General features: G+C 45.3%; 1 protein-coding gene across 1 annotated transcript; it reads right to left on the reverse strand.

The window, feature by feature from the left end:
- Nucleotides 1-774: 774 nt before the first annotated feature.
- On the reverse strand, nt 775-23,136 carry LOC117536418. Its single transcript, XM_034201261.1, has 3 exons — nt 22,484-23,136; nt 21,890-22,142; nt 775-968 (listed from the first exon to the last, which is right to left on the reverse strand). The coding sequence occupies exons 1-3, from the start codon at nt 22,742-22,744 to the stop codon at nt 775-777; spliced, it is 708 nt and encodes a 235-aa protein (XP_034057152.1). The 5' UTR covers nt 22,745-23,136.
- Between the last annotated feature and the right edge of the window lie 359 nt (nt 23,137-23,495).

A 23,495-nucleotide genomic window follows, 5' to 3' on the forward strand; every position in this document is an offset into this window, starting at 1 on the left:
ATGGCACAACAATGGGCCTCAGGATCTCGTCACGGTATCTCTGTGCATTCACAATGCCATCAATAAAATGCACCTGTGTTCGTCGTCCATAACATACGCCTGCCCATACCATAACCCCACCACCACCATGGGCCACTCGATTCACAACATTGACATCAGAAAACCGCTCACCCACACGACGCCACACACGCTGTCTGCCATCTGCCCTGAACAGTGAAAACCGGGATTCATCCGTGAAGAGAACACCTCTCCAACGTGCCAGACGCCATCGAATGTGAGCATTTGCCCACTCAAGTCGGTTACGACGACGAACCGGAGTCAGGTCGACACCCCGATGAGGACGACGAGCATGCAGATGAGCTTCCTGAGACGGTTTCTGACAGTTTGTGCAGAAATTCTTTGGTTATGCAAACCGATTGTTGCAGCAGCTGTCCGAGTGGCTGGTCTCAGACAATATTGGAGGTGAACATGCTGGATGTGGAGGTCCTGGAGTGGAGTGCACCAGCTGGGCGTAACTCTACGTCCGACGTAGAACCGAAGGTTAAGACCAAACTAAAGTTATGACTAGTGCACCACTTAGAGTTAAGCCCTGTATGCGTTGCGCCCGGGTGTAACTTTTACGCCTAGTATGGAGCAGGCGTAAATCGGAAAGACAGACTAGTATCCATAGTAACGTAAAACAGGCAAGAAAGATATTAACGATGGCAGGGCGTCTTGTTTACATGTTTATCAATGAAAGGGCATTAAGAAGAGTCTCAATTTCTCCTTCTCCAGCTAAATTTGTTTGTGTTCCGCTCTCAATTTGACGGTCTCCACCTCCACACGAACAATTTCTTTCTCCGTCAGTTCCCGCTGTAGCTCTGACAAATCCCTCTTTCTCTTTCGGGGTGTGGCTATTTGGGATTCCCCTTGAGTCATCGCTAACGCAGTGGGTGTGGGAATTCCCTCTTCTCTGCGGTCCTCTGAGTCTGTAAAATGGCGTTGCTTGGCAACAATTACTGTTCTCATTCATAACACTCCGTTCGATTTCTCACTATGGGATGCGCCTCATCGCGGAGCAAACAGAAGCATCAATCTCATTACGCCAATCCTGATTGGCTGGAGATCTTGACGTCAGCGTCAGGGAAATCACCCCCTATAAGTAGCTTGCGCCACAACGCATGCACCATTCAAACACCTCTTCTCGCTTCAGAGCACATCTCTATGGTAGCCGGACAAGCTTCACGGTCCACAGACTGAACCCAAATATCCATTTCGGTCGACGGGCGCTTGCCGGCTACTCCTTCTGCTTCGCAGGAAGACGGTAATTACTAACGCTAGTTATTGTTGAAATCGACCTCGCCGCTCTCTTTCCCCGGAAAGTAAGCTAGGTCTGACTTTTTCAAGCTAGCGTTAGCTTGCTCCCTCACTACCGACACCACGGTAGCGAGGAAGTCTTTTATTTTCTCTTCCCCACGGAGGAGGAAAGGATTAAAAGGAGCATACTGCCACACCAGTCAGTATTCTCCGGGAATAAAAGACCCACACCGTCCTTTTCTCCGGATTAAGGACAGGGTGGTTACCTCTTTTTCTCCCAACCTACCTGTTGAGAGCGGGTCCTCTCCACGCCACGAGGCAAACAAGATGGACGCCCCTCTCCCTCATACCAGAGGAGTCAGGGACTCGGTGGCTCGACTCTGCGGCTGCCGGTTGAAGATCTCGGGCACAGACACACACCAGGTCTGCTCGTCCTGCCTCGGGCTGGAACACGCCCGAGGCGCTATCGACAACCCCGGCTCGTGCGGACATTGTGTCCGCTTCACCGTAAAGAGCCTCCGCCGACGGCTAGCATGGCAAGCTAGCCTGTCGGAGCAGGAACCCCCCATGTCCTCTGACCTGCCGGCCGGCAGTCAAGACGCGGGGACATCTGCCACAGAGAGTGAACCCCTCTCCATGTCGGTCTGGGGCTCAGTATCTGCGATGGCCGCAGAACCGGATTTCCGCGCCCTGGCAGGCCGGGACCCGGTGGCGGCAAGACACGCGGGACCGGGACCCCACGCTTTACCGAGCTGGGGCTCCTGGTTAGACCTCACCATGGTCTCACCCGCGGAGGATGTCCTCGAGCTTCACTACGACGAGGACGAAGAGGACGCCTCGGTGTTCCTCCTGTCCGAATCGGATGAACATGAAGAGGACATCTTCATGTCATCGGCTCAGGCTGCAAAGCCTGGAGCGAGGGCTGCTCTCCCAGACGATAGCACACCAGCTTCGCCCTGTCTGAGTATGGACCTGCAGGCCGTGTGCAAATGCGCTGCGGCCAGACTCGACATCCCGTGGCCTGAAATGGCCAAGGAGACCTCCAGGTCCCGCTACGAAGGGAAACATTTTCCCCAAGCAGCGCGGACAAAGAGGCAACTCCTTCCGGTCTTCCCGGAGATGTTGGATGAGGTGTCGGTCTCGTGGAGAGACCGGCCCTTCAGCAACAAGGTCCCAATCCAGGGTGCCTCCTCCCTAGACTGTGACGGAATGGAGAAGCTCGGCCTGCTCCGCATACCGCCCATGGAACCGCTGGTAGCAGCCCACCTCCTACCGAGGATGGGCTCGTCACCAAGCAGGAACCCCACGCTGCCGGCAAAGTCGGACCGATTTCAGTCGACAATGACTGAACGGTCCTACAAAGCCGCAGCGTTGTCCGCCAGGGCCCTGAATGTGGCCTCGCTGCTAACCGCTTACCAAGCGGAGCTCTGCGAGGACCTGTCGGGTAACCCGGGTGCAGCCACTCTGGACGAGATGGCAGCGGTCACAGACCTCTGTCTCCGTGTCCAACGCTGCAGCGTCTAGGCCACAGGTAAGGCAATGGGGATCATGGTGGTGCAGGAAAGAGCGAGATGGCTCAACCTCACCAACCTCCCAGACCGGGAAAAGGAGGATGTGCTGGATATACCCATCGTTCCCGAGGGAATTTTCGGCTCCGCTCTTGCTTCCATGCAAAAGAGGTGTGAGTCGAAAGAGGGAGGACGAGGCACTCCACCTCTGCCTCCCTCGAAGGGTCCAGCCGCTGCCTTCGCAGCAGCAGTCCTTCGCCCAAGCTGCCTTGAACCCTGCTCGGTTTAAAACACAGAGAACGCAGAGGTCACAGCCCGCCCCGAGTCCCCAGCCCAGGCTGGAGACGAGGGCGAGCTGGCCCAGAAAATCTCCGGTTCCGGCAACAGCTCAGGCGCAGCCAACCCAGAATTTCGGCCAGCAGGCGAGGAAGAAGAAGCGAGCGGCGTGACAGCCCCTCCTTCTCCCCTCCGTGACAGAGCTGGAAGTCCACGGTTCCCCAGCTCTAAATGTGTTCCCGCCGCCTCGAGAGATGCCTCAACACCATCCTCAAGTCCGCAAAAACACATGTCACAAATCTGTTTGTTCCTCTGTCATTAAACATTTGCCGCTGACGCATCCAGGCTTCAGGCCGAGGGCGCAGCTCAAAAAAATGATAAGAAAAACAATAAAACCAATAAACAGCCCGTCAACTGTTCCCCTTCTGAGAGCAGCTTCGGCATCTCTCAAAAGGCGGATTACAGGCGGGTCTGTGAAGGCACCACCGTCACGCGCATGCGCAGTGCCGGCTGGGGTTTTAAAAGCACCACCGCCACGCGCATGCGCAGTGCCGGCTGGGGTTGTGAAGGCACCACCGTCATGCGCAGTGTCGGTGGGATTTGTCGAAAGGGGGCACCACTGTGTTCAGACACTAGAGGGCCCCATAACACAACAAATAGAGACTCAGAGGGGAAGAGATGTGACATCTCCACTGGCTCTAAGGAGCATGCAGTGGAAGATGCTCACATCATCTGCTTGGGTTTTCAAGACAGTAACACGGGGCTACAGACTCCAATTCGCTGTCACCCCCCTTCGCTTCTCGGGCATTCTGCATTCGCAGGCCCGAGGAGAGTCAGCTCATATTCTGGAGAAAGAGATTCTCTCTCTCCTAGAAAAGAGGGCTATATCTATTGTACCCGCCGAGCAGAGTCAGGGCGGCTTCTATTCCAAGTACTTCCTCGTTCCCAAACGGGGAGGGAACGGAATTCGGCCAATACTTGATTTGAGGGCTCTGAACAAATATCTAAGAAGATATAAGTTCAGAATGCTCACTCACACATCTCTGCTGCGGCTCGTGCGACAAGACGACTGGTTCACATCAGTCGACCTGAAAGATGCGTATTTTCACATCCCAGTATATTACCCACACAGGAAATATCTGAGATTCGCATTTCAGGGGATCTGTTATGAATACAGAGTACTCCCCTTCGGTCTGTCTCTCAGTCCAAGGGTGTTTGTACGATGTACGGAAGCCGCGATAGCCCCGTTAAGACAACAGGGTATTCGCCTGGCGACCTACCTGGACGACTGGCTGCTTCTCGCACAGTCGGAGCAGGAGGCTGTTACGCAGACAAATGTCCTCGCGGAGAGTGATGGTTACTGTGAAATGCGTAATGGCACTGCGCCACTGGCTGCACCCGACTTTTCTAGTACGAGGTGTGCCTATGGGTGCTGTCCTTTCACAGAAAGTGGTCACCACGGACGCATGTCTGACAGGTTGGGGAGGTATTTATGAAGGTCGCCCGGTGAGGGGTCTCTGAAGCAGAGACCTCCAGCGGGCGCACATAAATTACCTGGAGCTTTTAGCGGTGTTTCTCACCCTAAAACGCTTTCTGCCTTTCCTCAGGGGACATCACGTCCTCGTGAGGACAGACAATACGACCACAATATCGTATATTAACCGCCAAGGGGGTTTGCGTTCTCTCCAGTTACACACACTGGCGCGCAAACTTATCCTATGGAGCGGTAGGCGTCTCCTCTCTCTGAGAGCGACGCACGTACCGGGAGTGAGGAACCTCGGGCAGATCTACTGTCCAGAGGTATACCACTTTATGCAGACTGGACTCTACACCCAAGGATTGTGAGCCAGCTGTGGGTGCGTTACGGCAGAGCCGCGGTGGATCTGTTCGCATCGAAAGACAACGCTCAGTGTCAGCTGTTCTTTTCGATGCACGATCTAAATGCACCGTTAGGCGTGGATGCACTCACGCACAATTGGCCCCCGGGCCTTCTGTACGCGTTCCCACCCCTGGCTCTGATACCCCCAACTCTGGCCAGAGTGAGAGAGCAACGCCACACACTTATCCTGATAGCTCCGCACTGGCCAGCTATGTACTGGCTAGCGGAGATATATCAGCTGCTGTGCGGGCAGCCATGGCAGCTCCCACTACGCAGGGACATACTGTCCCAAGCGGGGGGGGGGGCGATCTTTCACCCACACCCAGAGCGCTTGGCTCTATGGGCCTGGCCCGTGAGTGGTACAATCTAAATACAGTGTGACATGACGCTGACCCTGGCAGCTGCCAAGCGAGCCAGTGGCACTCATGCACTATCTGTACAGTTTTCATGCACTCAGTTTGCCCCAGGGCAAACAGAGTGTGGTTGAAGCCTGACCCTGCCTTTATCTTAAGGCGGTCGGTTCGGGTACCACATTTGATATTAAGGCATCCTCCCCGCCACGGTATTCCTCCGGGGAACAGCGGCGGGATTTGCCGTGTCCAGCCCGTGCTTCACGCACGTACAGGGACAGATCAAGGGTGCTTTGTCATAATGACCAACCTCGTGTGTCCTGGGCTAACCCTTATAAGGGCAAGCCTGTTACTAAGCAACGGCTCTCCCACTGGTCTGTGGAAGCAATTGCTTTGGGGCTCATACGAGTCAGAGTTCGCAGGCACCCTCGGGTCCGCGAGCTCTTTCGACTCAGAGTCTGGCTGCATTCTGGACTCTGTCCAGGATGTCTCCCATCAAGGACATTGGTGCAGCGGCGAGCTGGTCCTCGCCGCTCACTTTTGTCTGCCTCCTAACAGGCTGGACGTTCTGCTCCCAGTGTGACTCAAGCAGTGCTGGGCACCTGGTTGAGTCAGAGCTCTACCTGTTAAGTTCTGGTTGGTTTGGTGATTTTCGAGATAAGCTCGTCTGGCAATACGGGAGCTACAATTTCCCATAGTGAGACATCGAACGGAGTGTTATGAATGAGAACTATAGGTTACTTACGTAACCCCAGTTCTCAGAGTAACATGAAGTGAGATGTCTCACCAGACGGCCCTCCTTGCTATGGTGAAGCGAGAAGAGGTGCTTATTTTGAATGGCGCATGCGTTGTGGCGCAAGCTACTTATAGGGGGTGATTTCCCTGATGCTGACGTCAAGATCTCCAGCCAATCAGGATTGGCGTGATGCTTCTGTTTGCTCCGCGATGAGGCGCATCCCATAGTGAGACATCTCACTTCATGTTACTCTGAGAACTGGGGTTACGTAAGTAACCTATAGTTTTGCGTGTATTCACGTGGACGCGCATCTTAAGACCAGGCGCAGCTACGCCCGAGACTAGTCAGGCTTGGTGCACTCGGTGTAAATTCAAATCACTACGTCGGACGTAGCTAAGCCCGACGTTAGAGTTAAGCCCTACTTTTTTACGCCCAGCTGGTGCACTCCACTCCTGGGCTGGTGTGGTTACACGTGGTCTGCGGTTGTGAGGCCGGTTGGATGTACAGCCAAATTCTCTGAAACGCCTTTGGAGACGGCTTATGGTAGAGAAATTAACATTCAATTCACAGGCAACAGCTCTGGTGGACATTCCTGCTGTCAGCATGCCAATTGCACGCTCCCTCAAAACTTGCGACATCTGTGGCATTGTGCTTTGTGATAAAACTGAATATTTCAGAGTGGCCTTTTATTGTGGCCAGCCTAAGGCACACCTGTGCAATAATCATGCTGTCTAATCAGCATCTTGATATGCCACATCTGTGAGGTGGATTATCTCGGCAAAGGAGAAGTGTTCACTATCACAGATTTTTTCAGATTTGTGAACAATATTTGAGAGAAATGGTTATTTTATGTATATAGAAAATGTTTTAGATCTTTGAGTTCATCTCATGAAAAATGGGAGCAAAAACTGAAGTGTTGCATTTATATTTTTGTTCAGTGTAGATGTTTTTATTTTAAAGTAAATTCAGATTGAACACAGTAAAAAAATGTAAATGATTGTGTCCGTCCAAATGTTCTTTTTTACTTATAGTGAAAACTACCCTTGGATAGTAAGATGTACTTTGGATTGCTAAAGCTTTTAGTCTAACATATAATAAGTACCCTGTATCAATATTGATGCAAAACAAGTGTCATTTGACCTTTTTAGAGAGGTTTGGCAAAAAAAACTCCACCTCTGAGGTGATTTGGGTGGAAATGGGGTTTTTACCGTTTCTCTGGAACCCATTGGTCGATGTTAATGATTGACATCTCTTTCTGACCGTTAGAGCCAATATAATTGAAGGGGAATCTCCCCACTCACACACAGTCTAAAACAAAAAGGTTTGGGCTTCACGTACACAGTTTTGCACCAGAGTGAGGCTGTCTCTAGGTCTGACTTCTAGAAACGGAAACGCAGGTTTATTATTTATGGATTATCAGAAATCATTTCAAAGGGACACAGACACATTGGATTAACCTATGGATTAACTTCAGCAGCGTTTTTATTGTTTTAATGCCATCGAAGACCACGTTTGACCAGACTACGACACAGGTGAGCCATGTTAGCGTGTTTAGCTACCTAGCGCCATATGTTTTGATGTCTGTTCTTGTTATTATCTCCGCGAGTTCGTATAATTGAGTGATAATGAGGGTACCCTTCAATTCTGTGTCACCTCACGATGTGTTGTTGAATGTGCAAAGATAAATAATAAGGTTTTGTGAGTGAATTTCGGTGCAGTTATCTGTTGGCGTGTTTCGCTCGTTGCCAATTCAGAGGCTCAGCGTTAGCATTGTGGGGTTTTTAAAACGATCAGTTAGATGAGTTTCTTCCCGTTACATGGATATAAAACATTCATAGTTTATTAAATGGACATGCCCTCAGACACTGTTTCCTGCTAGATGTTGCGGCAGTGCCCAGGTACCGGGGTCTCTCGGGCTTAACAGGTTAAGCACTGGCCACGGTTATATGCGACTTACATTGGGAAAGAGTCTGTTAATCAGCTGAAAGCTTTTTTTTTAACTGAATCAACTAACCACCATTAGTGTATAAAAAAGTTGTGAAATGCGCCAAAATTATTATTGTATACGCTGCTGATTGAAAGTGGGGCTAAAGTAAAGCTCAAGTGTGAATGCTTTGAGGGCACAGATATGGGTATTTTTGTACTTGATTTCTTCGATTTATTCGATTGACTCAATTTTGGCTTAATGCGCCACTTAACAACTTTCATAGGAATGAACGGGGTCCTGCCTCCAACGCTGTATCCAGTTCACTTTATACATCCATGACCCTAACACCGCTGCCCGGGCGCTGTATACTATAATAGCTGCCAACTGCTCCTGATTGTTAAAATCAGGATCTAAATGTCACTGTGTGCTGTGCTTTTACATGTGTACTAAAAGATGATCACAAATCCTCCATTTTCATTTGTTTTCGCCCATCTTTGTTTAAACCCATCAGCTATCGTATTGACAAAATGTATGTATAAATGAATATTCCTTTGTTTCTGTTGAAGCTAGCGGATATCCAGGCCAAGAGTAATTGTTTTCGAGTGACTGTCGACTCTCAACATTTGGAGTAGCAACTTTATACAAATGCAGATAAATGGAGTAAGAGTTTGGCAACGCGTTTGCCCAGATGTATTTAAGTAGCCAGTTTTAAAAGGAAATTTCAGTTATATCATCATTAAACGATAGCCATGGGGTTGCAAGATTGTATATCGGCCATATGCCTCTTCTGCTCTCAAAGATTATTATCATGCACGCAACTGCCTACTCAAACATGAATGGTCCGTACTGCGTTGACTACAAACAGAACCAAAAAGCATCCAATACCAACACCGTTCCTTGTTGAGCAAAGACTCTGCATATGAAAGCAGGATCTCTTTATACAGATTACCAGTGCCTGTTATGTGTGTGCACATATATGGTTCAAACATTCTTTCTCCTTGTATTCCTTTATCATTTAAGCCTTTCATACATTCCCCACCCTCTTGCCTAACACTGGAGAGTCTGCTGTGCCAGCAAATATGAAAATCTAACATGACTGAATGTAATGCCTCCTGGAAAGCATGAAACATGAAACCCAATGCTCTATTGCTCTGTCTCTGTGTATGTTGGATCTGTGCGTAATGCTGTACCACACCATCCAGCTTCCTCTCTGTGTTACCAATTGTCTTCTAACCATTCATTTCCGCTCCATAATGGAAAGCCATGCTAATGAATATGAATTGAAACATCTGCAAATTCATTCCTGCCTCATATTGTCCTTTTTTCTTTCTCCTGGCAGCACAGTCATTTCCTCCAGCTCTTGGTTTACTGCCATGAGGCTCGGTCTGGCGCGCTGCGGGCTTCATATGCTGAGAAGGTCATGTTTGTTGATGATGGCTTTCATTGTCCTTCAGCGGCTCCTCTGACACTAATCTAGATGCATCAGTTTTAACTGCGTTCCCTCCATTGCAACATGCATCCGCTGAGATCAATCAATCCATCCTGTAATTTCATCAGGATCTCCCTCCTGCTCCTCCACACTTAGCTTCCCCCGTCCTCCCCCCCCCCCCCCCCCCCCCCCCCCTCCTTTCTGTCACCTTCCCCCCCCTCCTTTCTGTCACCTTCCCAAAGCATGAGACAGGCCATTCATCAACGTTCCCATGCATTGAGCATGGGTATTTAGAAATTGTTTTTAGAATGCATTGGCTAGGATTCCACTTGGGGTGTGTGACACAACGGTGGTCAATGGATTTATAATGACTGTGTAACGCTATGTCATAACTATCACCTCTCCCCGCAATATGATTGCAATATTTATTTTTGCCATCTGAATGCAATAAATCAAACAGAAAGAAACTGTTGAATACAGTCAAAGGTGTAAAGGTACTCAGATATTTTACCTACAACAAAGTATAATACACTGTTAAAATACTTGCAATTAAAGTCTTGCATTAAAAATGTATTAACATCAATGTATGTACAATGTATGTATCAATGTACACAAAGTGAAAATACTTATCATGCAGCTCCCCGGGCGCTGTACAATAGCTGCCCACTGCTCCTAGACTGTTGGTACTAGGACGGGTTAAATACAGAGAACACATTTCACTGTGTGCTCTGCATGTGTGACCATTAACCTGTTAAACCCCGAGCCTGTTTTTCAGGTTTCAGGCTCGAAAATGACATTCCCAGAACAAATGACCATATCTTCCCTTCTAAAAGGGTTAAATTAATAATCTTTTTTCTCAAAGTAATGATAAACCTGTGAGTTGGATGTATACAAGTCAGATTCAATATAGATGTTTTTTATTTTAAAGAAAATTCAGATTGAACATGGTAAAAAACTGTAAATGATAGTGTCCGTCCAAAACATATTTTGTACTTATAGTGAAAACTAACCTTGGATGATGGGTTAGTAGACTAAAAGCTTTAGGAATCCAAAGTACAACATATAATAAGTACCCTGTATCAAGATTGATGCAAAACAAGTGATATTTGACCTTTTTAGACAGATTTAGCAAAAAAAAACCTCTTCTGGGGCCATTTGGGTGGATTTTCCATATCTCTGGCCCCCCTTGCTCGATTTTGACATGTGACATCTCTTTCTGACAGTCAGAGCCAATGGAATCGAGGGGAACTCCCACATAGTCCTTATTTGGTCATGTGTATGTGTGAGACTGCTGCATCGCCGAGACCGGAAGCAGCAGGTAGCTGTGGTGGCTACCATTAGCAGCTAGCATTTACTCTCCGGTTTTTACATAAAAATGGAATTATGGATTATAAATTCAATCATTTTTTTATACATGGACGTTAAGAACCTATGGATTAACAGATTCAGCCGCGTTTTTTCTCATTTTAATGCCATTGAACAGGTACTTTGATCAGATTGACAGCTACTTGTGAGACGATCTCCCTAGAAGCTTCGTAAAGGTACGTGTTGTGATGACTGTATTTGCTTCCCCTCTCGCGAGTCCGGATCACTCAGTGATGATACTATATACAGTGCTGGAATTGGGCCGGTACTCACCGGTACGCAGTACCGGCACTTCTGGTTCTGACCCATGGAGTACCAGTGTTACCGTTTAACTGGTTACACCGGGGAACTCGTTACGTTACGTTAACGGTAGGAATGGGGCGTGTACTTTGAGGAGCCATTGTCGAATAACCAGGAAATACACATTTCGATCGCTGTTTACATTTATCTTTTGGTATATTTGGCTCCATAGGAACACTTTGATGCACATTCAGTACCAGTGTGTGAGGTTATGGTTGCGATGCCGATATCCGGACGCGTACAGTGAGGACTACAAAATGACAATGAGGTGACTGGGGATGTCTGTTCAAAACATTGCAAACGTGAATAAATCATTTCAAATATGTATTTGTCTCCGACTTTCATTTGTACATCGTTGTTAATGTGATGTTTAGTAGCTTTGATAGCTGTCCATACCTCCAGACAGCCTAAAAGTAAGACACAAGTTGTTTACTCACGTGGCCAGCTGTGATCCTCTCCGATTAACTTGTGACAGGACTTCTTTAGTTATTCTCCAGCTAGCAAGGTTTTTATTAAATACCTCCATCCCTCTCATCACAACAAGACTCTACACTGTGCAGAAAAAAAACAACATAAATGAAAATAACCTTGCTGGATAGCTTAGAATGAAACAAACAAACTATCTTCCATGGCTGATACTGATGTCACAGTAACGGCTAAACCACAGACAAGTCCAGCGGGGGGGCACAAGTTGAATCCATATAATGAAATTGTTATTTTATATATATGTAGGCTATATACATATATATATATATATATATACATGCTATATATATTTATATTTATTTCTATCCTACATTGTCTAGACTATATAAACCGGCGGAAGTGTCACAACTTTCTTGGTTTGTGATTATAGAGAGAGAGAGATAGACATAGAGAAAGATCGGCTGTGTGTGTGTGTGTGAGAATATGTTATGTTAGGGCTAACCAAGAGGGGATGGATTCAGGAGTTGTTAAACAACTGATGGATTTTATGATCCACGATAGTTATGCTGATGGCTTGAAAAAAATAAAATTGTTGACAATTATCCTTTATTATCTTGTATGAATATATCTGGTATATTGCTCATTTTCCATAAAAGAAAAACATTTATTTGAGTTTGATGCATACAAATACTGTAGATGATGATTGTTGAAAATGCACTTTTACCATAAAATGCCAGCACGACCAGTTGGTTGAGGCTCATAAAAACAAAACTGTGTAGACAGTAAAAAAAAAAGTAGTTTGTGTCCCATTTGATAAAAAAATGCAAACAAATACTTTTTCCATAGATTGTTTTCTTGGTCTGCCAATTAAAGGGTTAAGCCTATATGTTTAAGCAATTATGTCTGCCTTCCCCGTCTTGCACCATTAGGACCCACTGATATAAAATGCTTAACTGCCTAAGATGCAACTATGCACTTTTTGGTGGGCTAAGCGCAAGCTTCACATATTTTTGGCTACATTTAAAGTGCCAAATGTAAGTTTAGATATTATGCAATGCAACGTTTTTCTTGGCCTACATCAGTGTTATAGAAGGAAAGACAACAGTGATAGTTATGTTTCAGAATAACATTTATTGGAAATTGTTGGAAAAATATCACTTTTCACCAGTTTGAGCTTCAACCTCAGGATCCATGTGTCTGTGATCCTCTCCAGAATGGAAGTAGTCATCACATACAGAGCATCAACTAGTTCCTGAGCAGTGTCCTTCACATGCTGATATCCAAGAGAGGGAGTTACACAGTCACAAGATGGAGGAATAGAAAGCAGTATTCAATGTTTACTTCAGATTAGCTCCACATCAGAAATGAGCATGCTTGATGTCAAGCTATCCAGCAAGGTTATTTTCATTTATGTTTTTTTTTTTCTGCACAGTGTATAGTCTTGTTGTGATGAGAGGGATGGAGGTATTTAATAAAAACCTTGCTCGCTGGAGAATAGCTAAAGAAGTCCTGTCACAAGTTAATCGGAGAGGATCACAGCTGGCCACGGATCTCGATGTTGCATACGGGCTGTGAGTAAACAACTTGTGTCTTATGTTTAGGCTGTCTGGAGGTATGGACAGCTATCAAAGCTACTAAACATCACATTAACAACGATGTACAAATGAAAGTCGGAGACAAATACATATTTAAAATGATTTATTCACGTTTGCAATGTTTTGAACAGACATCCCCAGTCACCTCATTGTCATTTTGTAGTCCTCGCTGTACGCGTCTGGATATCGGCATCGCAACCACAACCTCACACACTGGTACTGAATGTGCATCAAAGTGTTCCTATGGAGCCAAATATACCAAAAGATAAATGTAAACAACAAAAGAAGCGATCGAAATGTGTATTTCCTGGTTATTCGACAATGGCTCCTCAAAGTACACGCCCCATTCCTACCGTTAACGTAACGTAACGAGTTCCCCGGTGTAACCAGTTAAACGGTAACACCGGCACTTCTTGCTCAGTACCGGCATGCTGGCGGTACTCCGCACTCATGCACCGTGCCAGTACTCAACACTCTCCCGCCGTTCTTATTATACATCCATATATATATATATACAGCCGCCCGGTACTCAGTAGATGCGTCATGAGGTGCCGAACGGACATTCTCATCGCTCTAACCGCTGGAGTTTCACAGCGGCTGTCAGCTGTTTACTCCTGTCATTCAAACAGAACGTGCTGGAGAGGGGGCGGGGCTTATCTTCTCCATGTAAATACTGTGGTGGAAACGACTATGTCAAAATTAACCTATTTGACCGTGATTTAATAGTAATACACGTTTCAAAATAATAATAATAATGCCGAAGTAACAACATACTGAAAACTGTTAGTAAAACCATGTTTTAATGCTTTACAATTTACATACCTAGATGCACGTGTGTTGTGTTTATGCAGTGCAACTCCCACCCAGTGGGTGGCTATGTAGAGTGATAGAACAGAGCAGGCACGCCCCCGAGAGAAGGAAAGCAAGTCACGTCACAAATTAGCATTTATAAAATGTTAGCGTGGATTAATAAAAGTGCAAAAAGACAGCGGTTGTCGCCGGAAGAAACTTCAAATACAGAGAATGCTGTGCCTGTGTTGGAAATTGTGTCTGATGGGGAGCTTTATTTGGTTGATCCTCCTGCTCCAAGTTCTAGTGCATTAGCATTAGCACTAGCTCCGCCGCCTCCTCCAGAGCCTCTAACGTTAGCTGCTGCTGGCGCAACTGCCACCACCAACACCGGGCAAAGCGATGCACCTGACTGCTGGACAACGGACCAGGTGCAATATTTTTGCAAGACCAATGCATGGCTCCTTAAAGATAAGAAACTAGGATGTCGGATATGCAGAGATATCAAATCTTTGGGAATACACACTGGACAAGGACTGAAACTGTCAACTGAATGGGGTGAGTGTGCAGTGTCTCATTTCGGTGTTGACAAGGGCAAACAACAAGCTAGCCTGAGAAAAAAAATCAAAGAACATAAAGAATCACAAGCCCATGTAAAAGCTGCTGACATCCTTACATCTGCTTCATGTGAAACTATTCAACATCAAGTGCAGTCTATGCATAAATCTGAATTAGACACCACTATCAGAGTTTTTCGAACGGCATATAAAATTGGCAAACATAGCCGGCCATTCACAGACATGCCAATTGATTTGAATGTACAGAAACTGAATGGGCTGAACGTGGGCAGGGTTTTGCACTCCAATAAAACCTGTGGCGAAATCATCGACCACATAGCTCATGAGCTGAAGAAAAAAATGGCAAAAGACATTACAGAAAACCAAAGAAAACTCTGTGTTTTGGTCGATGAATCTACCACTATTAGTGGTAAAACGGTGCTTGTTGTGTGTCTACGCTCAGCATTAGCTGATGCTGAGCCCGAAACGTTTTTTTGGGAGCTGATCGAGTTGGATGGAACAACGGCTGATGACATGACAAAGGCGTTAATGGAGTGTCTTGGAAGAGATTTTAACGAGGACTTTTTAGGTCAGTGTTTTGTTTCTTTTGCATGTGATGGGGCTTCAGTCATGCTAGGGAAGAGAACAGGCGTTGCTACCCAGTTGTGTAGTAAATTCCCAAGCCTGTTTGTGTGGCACTGCTCCAATCATCGTCTAGAGCTGGCAGTTGGGGATGTGGTCAAGGAGGTCTCAGGGCTCAATCATTTCCAGATCTTTTTTGACAAACTCTATTCCTTGTTCCATGCCTCCCCCAAAAATCAGAGGCAGTTAGCGCAGTGTGCGCAAGCAGTCGGACAGCGTCTCCTGGTGATAGGGCGTGTTTTGTCCATCCGCTGGGTGGCTTCAAGTGAAAGGAGCGTCAGAGCAGTCTGGGAAAACTACCGAGTGCTTCATGATCACTTCACAAATGCTGCAAACGACACGAGCAGGGATTCCAGAGACAGAGCAAAGTACAAGGGCCTGGATGATGTGCTCACATCTGCAACGTTTGTCAGCAATCTGGGACTGATGTACGATGCGCTCACAGAGCTCAGCGACCTCTCTCGGCAACTCCAAAAAAAGAGAGATGACACTGCCTACAGCAGATAGGCTCTTAACTCGAGAAATACGAGTTTTTGAATCCATGGTCACCATGCCTGGCCCACACATGACTACAGTTCATACAGCTCTAGCTGAGAAGTCCTTCAAGGGTGTTGCCCTGCGTGAGAATGGCAGGCTTGTACAGATTCATGCAGGTCAGTTTTTCCGCAGTATGGTAGAGAATCTGAGACACAGAATGACTTCCACAACCTCCTCTCATGTCAGCACAAGATAAATCCCATTACATGGCCGGGAGGCCCGGGACAATCAGCTAATCCAGGACATGAAAGTTATCCATCCTGGAAGTTGGCCTGAAGAGGAGTTAGACGTAAAGTATGGGGACGTAGAGGTGCTACGTTTGTGCGAAGTGCTGAAAGTGGACAGAAGAGAGACTGTTCAGGGCTTTCGCGAATACAAGGAAACCAGGGCATCCCGTACACCTGCTGCCATGGAGCCTCTACTGAAAGCAGTCCGAACCATCGCTGTCTCCACTAGTGAGTGTGAGCGGGCATTCAGCTGCATGAACGATATCCTTACTGCAAAAAGGAATGCTCTCTCTGTCAGCCGACTGTCCAGCCTGGTTTTCATTAAATGTAATGGACCATCACTAGGACAGTTCAATCCGGAACAGTATGTGAGGTCCTGGCTGGCAAAGGGAAGGAGAAGTGCTGATGAAAGAGCCTGTCCAGCTCCAGCCCCTGATACTGATGTCCCCAAGGCCTTCTGGAGCCTTTTCTAACAATGTGAAGTATATTGCAAAGCAGCTCACCCAGTGAGAAGACTTTTGGCATAATGTGCCGATTTGTACAGATCCTGGAGATAGAAGGACTTCAGACCAACCAGGGAGTTATCTGATCAGCTTGGTGTTCAATGTAACTCTTTACCATGGCTCAGACTTTGTTACTTGCAGTTACAGTTTCTCATTTTAGATTGTGCAAATTTTGCATTTGTTTTTACATGTTCTTTGTTCATGCTCTTTATCATTTTTCTGAGTTGGAAAGTTAGATTGCATCATAGTTTACTTTATACATATTTGTATTCTTCAGTGGTGAAGTATATTGCAAAGCAGCTCAGCCATGTGAGAAGACTTTTGGCACTTTTTCGTTTTTCGTTTTCTGAGTTGGAAAGTTAGATTGCATTCAAAATGTACAGAAATACTTAATTTTGTTAAAGCTTTTTATAAAAAATGCTTCTGACCAGAGCTTTGTTTCCTTGTCATTAATGTTGAACACCACCAGAGGGGCTCTCACCTGAAAGGTCTCTGCTTCATGTGTCTTCAGCAGAAGATCTAGACTTTGATTGCTATATTTTCAGTTAATATTGACCTTACTGAGCTTTAGCCATATCCGCTGCCTATCATAAAAAATGTTAAGTACAGTGAACCTTTCTAAAATATACAGTAGTAAAGAGACAAACCCACCAGCATTATAGTAGCCAAATTCTTGTTTGTGGGCTGTATATATAAAATTGACTTGAAAAAGTTGCTGATTTTAGAGTACTGGCACCTTTTTCATTCCAATTCAAGCACTGACTATATACCTACATAATCTATGGAGTCTCAGCTTTAATCGGATATATTGTATGTGCAGCTATGATAAGTAATAAGGGTACTTTTATCTTGAGTTCTGTGCCAATGTCTGTTAGCATTTTTCGCTCAGGGGTAATTTAGATGCTTCTTGTGAGACTTGTGTTTTGGTAAACATGGTTTGTATTGGCAGTTAGCTGAGATTATTTCCGTTAATCTGGTATAACACATTAATAGGTTCTTAAATATTAAGATCCCCTGAGACACAGTATCGTGAAAAAAAGACCCAGGGTCCCCGCTTAACAGGTTAAAGAGGGTTTCATCCCTCCCAATTCTATTATATCACTATGTAACACTCAGGCTTCTATTGGCTTGTGCTGCAACACATTATAGGTAATATGCTAAGGAGAGGGACATTTCTGACACATCTCTAAGCGGTTGACCAATCACAACAGAGCCGGCGGCCAGCTAACCAATCAGAGCAGACTGGGCTCTGGTTTCAGACAGAGGGTGAGAAGAGGTGCTGCAGCACAGGCAGTATGAGAAAATAGCTTTTTGAACATGTAAACATGTCTCAGTAGAAGCAGTACTTAAAAGTATACTTTATTTCCACTAAATATAGTGTGACCTACAGTACAATATAATATACAACATTATTTGAGATTGTCCCACTCTTGACCTAACAATCAACATCGGCACCTCTGTTGTTTCCCCGAGTCAGACTGCAAGGAATCTGGGTGTGATCCTAGATAACAAACTGTCCTTCACTCCAAACATCGTTGCTGCAGATACACGCTTTATAACATCAGGAGGATACGCAGGTTCTGGTCCAGGCTCTCGTCATCTCACGCCTAGACTACTGCAACTCCCTCCTGGCTGGTCTACCTGCATGTGCCATCCGATCTCTGCAGCTCATCCAGAATGCAGCGGCTCGCCTGGTCTTCAACCTTCCTACATTCTCCCACACCACTCCGCTCCTCCACTCCCTTCACTGGCTTCCGGTAACTGCTAGAATTCACTTCAAAAATAATGGTACTTGCGTACCATGCTGCGAATGGATCTGGCCCTTCCTACATCCAGGACATGGTTAAACTGTACACCCCAGCGCGTGCACTACGCTCTGCATCAGCCAAACGGCTCGCTGCGAGGGGGACCCAAGTTCCCATCAGCAAAAACACGTGGGTTTGCTATCCTGGCTCCAAAATGGTGGAATGAGCTCCCCATTGACATCAGGACAGCAGATAGCTTACACACCTTCCGGCGCAGACTGAAAACTCATCTCTTTCGACTCCACTTCGAGCAATAGAACTATTCACAAAGCACTTATATACTAATAAAGGACTGGCTTATCTATAGCCAGTTGAGTAGCACTTGAAATGTTTGGCTCTATGAAACCTGATGTACTTATATGATTCTGTTTTCTTCAAGGTTGTGTCTTCCTGGTCGAATGTACTTATTGTAAGTCGCTTTGGATAAAAGCGTCAGCGAAATGCAATGTAATGTAATTTGCTTTTTCCTATAACAGGAAGTACAGTTAGAACCCATATTTTGCTTGGCAGAGGTAAATACTTTCTGTATCATCTCTGTAAGATATGCTGATATTTTTGTCCTCTTTGTTTCTACCCTCAGTCCACCCTCCCTCCCCGTTTGTCATGTGAAGCACACACCAGCTCTTTTGCATTTTTACCAATGACAAATGGAGGACTACGGTCTTCAGGGGCAAAATGAGGAATCAGGTGCAGAAAAGCCTATAGGCTCCAGCAGCTTTAAGCCCAGGGGCCACCGGCAGAGGAGAGCTGTGATAAGTCTGGGCGGAAGAATGAATACGTTCACATGGGACGGGCGATACGTAGACAATCGGCTATATTGTTTTTCCCAGCCTGCTGTTGCATCACAATACACGTCCCAGTGCATACTTGGTGAAAATGGAAGAGGACATTTCGAGTCTTAGTGGGAAAAAAGTGCACCCAAAAGGCTGATTTCAATTAAAATGTAAATGTGTGTTGGTAAAAATAATAAAAGCACAAAGGGAAATAAATGAAATGATGGAACAATTTAAAAAAACATACCATTACAGAATCTAAATTAGGTAAATTATTCTAGGATACTTATCAGAACAAAAAAACATTGTATAATCTGAAAATAAAATGAGGTTAATGTTTTGGTACAAATGATTTATAACCACAAGTGACCATCAATAATATATCTGAGTATCATATTTAAGATTTTCCAGGGAGCTATTTCAGTTCACAACCCTTCTAATGCCATATAGTTCTTATGGTGTTATCAGTGTCTTTCCGTCCTAATTACCTTTTCATTTGATTGTTTGTAAGGCGTAGACACAATATTATTAACACCTCACAAAATAGGACTTTAAAGATTGAATAGCCACCACAGCTACAAAAACGGAACATGGCAATTAGCAACCTTTCCAGCTATAAAAGAGGTTTAGCAATCACTGCTGTGATATTGGTCTTTTCAAATCACCTTGAGGCAATGCACAAAGCTGTAAAGAGGGCAAATGATCAGTGTTTACATTATACTTACATCAGTTAAGAATATCTTCCCCAGTAATGACGGATAATCTCAGGGGAGAGGGGTCTGACTTTCCAGCAGCAGTTTACATTCACATCTGTCTTCCAACTGCCACAAATTGGACAGCGGGCATCATTTGTGAAATAAATGATTGGAATACACTTATCTTAAAGGGGAAAGGAAACACCAATTACAGCTATAATATTCCGGTAGTTTATTAATTTTACAATGGATATTGATCGTAATATTTATTGTATATGATATTACTCGCCAAAAGAAAATTAATTATCTGCCGGCCGGGTGGGGAATTCCGGGACCAGGCCGCCGCCATTAGGGGAGTCCCAAATGGTGACGTCACTGGGTGGGTCTTCGCTCCGGGTATCCATACCGGAAGTCAACACAACGTAGCAGATATGGCAGCGATGGAGGAATTTTGCAATGAGATCGACGTTTTGAACGATGAATTTGACTATTCGTCGGGAGATGACATTGATGTGGAAGCATCTACAGTTACCTGGCATCCCATGGCCTATGCGTATGAACCGATTCGGTCGAATACTAGAGTGGCATACGATCCGGAATCTGCCGAAACTACCGACGGTTCTGAACTCGCCGAGTGGGATACCACCAGTTCCAGTACCGACTCGGTCTCAGAGGAAGAAGATGTTGCTCAAAACCCGGGACGAATGAACAACACAGATTGGTGTACATGTAACAATTGTGTGGTGATGCCATCGAAAAATGAATGTAGATGTTGCAGGGGAATTGGTATCGACCACATGCTCAATTCAGACGGGAATAATCTCCAGTGTATCATGGAACACCGACTGTTCCCTATGGTTTCCATCGAGAATGATATGTTGGCGATCGCAATGGTATCGCTACGAGACGTGCATGCAGCAACCCTCGAACGACCAATAAATAGCGAGTAAGTGTAGGCCCTATTGTAGTGAAATATTTGTATTTATTCATGTTAGCAAACTATGGATAAGCTTAAAATGGGAATAATTTGGGTAAAACTGTGAGCTGGATTTGGGGCCTGTTGACATGTGTTTTTGAGGACAAAGGAAGATGGGGGAAGGTGAGAGCATGTCTTGAGTTGCATTCAACTTAGATCTAGCTACAGTGATTGGGGAAACCTAAGGTCTAAGGTGTTAGGGATATTTGGGGCTGCCAATCAAGGAGGTCCAAATGGGAGGATCTGATAACTCCTCCCATTGTCAAAGAGTATAAACACAGACACACACGCGGTGTTCAGCCTCTTTCCTCTGGCTGGCTCACGTGCAGGTAAATTCGGGATCCCAAAGATTTACTGTATTGATTGTATTGTATTGGCATATTACCATTAAAGTAGATTATTGTTTACTTGGTAGCTCTGGATTCCTTCCTGTATTAACCAGCTTGATAGGGACGCGCGGAGATTTGAAAAGCGGACCAGATATCCCTTTTAATCTCTAACACTATTTAAAAATATATAATTGTTTTAAATTAAATGATTTGTATCCTATTTATTTCAGCCTCTACAGACTAACAGCTTATCGGCAATTCACCATCTGGACTAGAGGTTTCCTTGGAAAAGGGAACAGAGTGCCGATACCTGCCTGTGTTGTGAATCGGATACGAAATCACTACCCATCAGTAACCTACAAAGGATTTGAATATTCTGCAGGGATATGATGTGACCAATGATTCCATGCATGGAAGGCAAATCTTTGACAGTGAAATCGTGACATTTAGGCTAGCGAAGAAAATTCTACTTTGATAATGGAACCATTCATACAATGTTTGTGATATATCAGAACAGTATTTACAACTTATATTATCAAGCATATACATGTATCTCACTAGATTCTACAAATGTTTTTCAGTGCTCGATGTTCATAAAATAATAAAGACCATTTTCCTCTATGTTTTTACCCTTCAAATAATAATATACAAATACTACCAGCATATATTACTTCAGCCATAGACGTCCTTTATTTATTTGCCACAGAGCCCCACAGGTTGACTAAGCTTCATACACCACAGACACATTGAGCCCCACAGGCTGACTTCATATATACGATAGACACATAGAGACCGACATTACTTGTTCACAAATCGACTTAGGTGGTGTGCCACAGCATCCTCCTATGGTTTTACCAGGCCTTTATGCGCACCAAGTGTCCTTTTCTCCTTCTCTGCATCTGTATGACGGTATTCTGCAAGTTCGGACCTCATGGACGATGCTGATAAACACCTCTCGACTACCCCTACCATGATTTCTCTTCGGAAGTTGTAGCTTTTTGGTGTCTTCATCGCCTTCACCACATATCCTCCAGCAGGCTTCGAGTACTGCAGTTTGAACTGCAGTGGTCTGTGCCTGCTCACGGTCGATGTTGTGGTTGTGATCCAATGCAGCGAGGCGTGCCTGAAAGCTCTCCTCCGTGAACTTCTTGCGCTTTGGAACGTACTTTGTATACAAAGAATGGATGCTCTCCAGCTCGCCAGTATGGATCCCTTCTGTAACCTGCAATTGAACAGAGTGGGTCATGAATGTCAGCATTATTTAGCATTTTTGTTATTACTTAATTTGTCAGATTGCGAACTATTGGAGTTGAGAGATGTCAGACATGCAATTCTCAAACATCACTATTGAATAATCACCCATGGTTGGTGGATAATTCAAATACTGATATTAATTATGCATGTGTTTGTATTTTTTTTTTTTTTACATATTTTCAATTTCATATTTTACTGTTTGTTCAGGGCTACATCCGTTGAATATATTCTCTTTAGATAAATATACTACTTTGTGGTGAATTTATAAGGCCAGAATATATAAATGAAGAAGGGCAATTAAGACAATACCTTATCTAGTTTTTTCAACAGTCTCTTGTCCATGACCACTTTCTGTAGAGTGCCAAAGGCCTTGGATGAACGCTCCAACCAAGGTCGGGAACTCCCATCCTCTTCAGAATAAGGCTTGTATTCACACTTCAGCATCTTCTCTGCCGACAGCCACTCGTGAACAGTGATGATATGATGGAGGATGGACGTCCATTTCTCCTTCAGCAGTAACGCGTCACCATTACATGTACACACACAGTACCAAAGATGGTTGGATACCATGCGCACCCACTCCTTCAGCTCGGTATTCCGAGCATCCGCTTCTTCACACCTTTCAGAATGTGCCACAAGTCAAACTCATGCTTGATGGTCTTGTGGTCCTCACGTAGCATATTCTGCACTGCAGGGTGGCAGTCTGTGGCTAGTATGGAAATTGTCACATTGTGATCCTGAAAATATATTTACCATACATTTAATTTAATAAAGCCAACATCTTCAATTTCTATCACACGGGTTTGATAGCCGCCCCGCCAGTTGCTGCCATCACTGCCTCATTGTGCAAGTTCCAGACACTGGTAACTTCCGGCAGCACATACACTCTGGATGTTATAGCAGTGTCTTGTCGAGAGTGATTCCAGGCCCAGACACTGGCATATCTCAGAAAATGGGCCATAAGCATTTCCAGTCAGGAAAATCGCAGCTGGCACTAACAGGTTGCAGGACATTGTGCCATTTAAGAGGGGTTGAGAAGTCCACACAAACTCATGGCCATCTATGCAGTCAGTTTTCACTGTCAGTCCAAAGCCTTTGGCGGAACAGTACGGCCTGCTGATCACACATTTTCCGCATCCGGCAAAGTTGCATACACAAAACAGCTTCATCAGTTGTGCATGGGATACCAGATATTTTTTGTCTGACACTGGATCTTCTCCGCCATCCACTGAATGTTCTCCATCATCCTCGCTGTCTTCGCTGTCATTCTGTATAATGTCATCTTCAGTAGGGCTGTAGTCCGACGAAGAAGGCTCAGTCC

Source organism: Gymnodraco acuticeps, unplaced genomic scaffold (genome assembly GCF_902827175.1).
Source record: "Gymnodraco acuticeps unplaced genomic scaffold, fGymAcu1.1, whole genome shotgun sequence".
In the NCBI taxonomy this organism is placed as follows: Eukaryota; Metazoa; Chordata; class Actinopteri; order Perciformes; family Bathydraconidae; genus Gymnodraco; species Gymnodraco acuticeps.

Excerpts from the sequence above, each read along its gene's own strand:
- LOC117536418 (XM_034201261.1), bottom strand. The coding sequence starts at position 22,744 with ATGGTATCCAACCATCTTTGGTACTGTGTGTGTACATGTAATGGTGAC. Across the intron at positions 22,143-22,483 it reads TGTTGAAAAAACTAGATAAG|GTTACAGAAGGGATCCATAC; the intron begins GTATTGTCTTAA and ends GTTCAATTGCAG. Across the intron at positions 969-21,889 it reads ACTTCCGAAGAGAAATCATG|ACTCAGAGGACCGCAGAGAA; the intron begins GTAGGGGTAGTC and ends GCCATTTTACAG.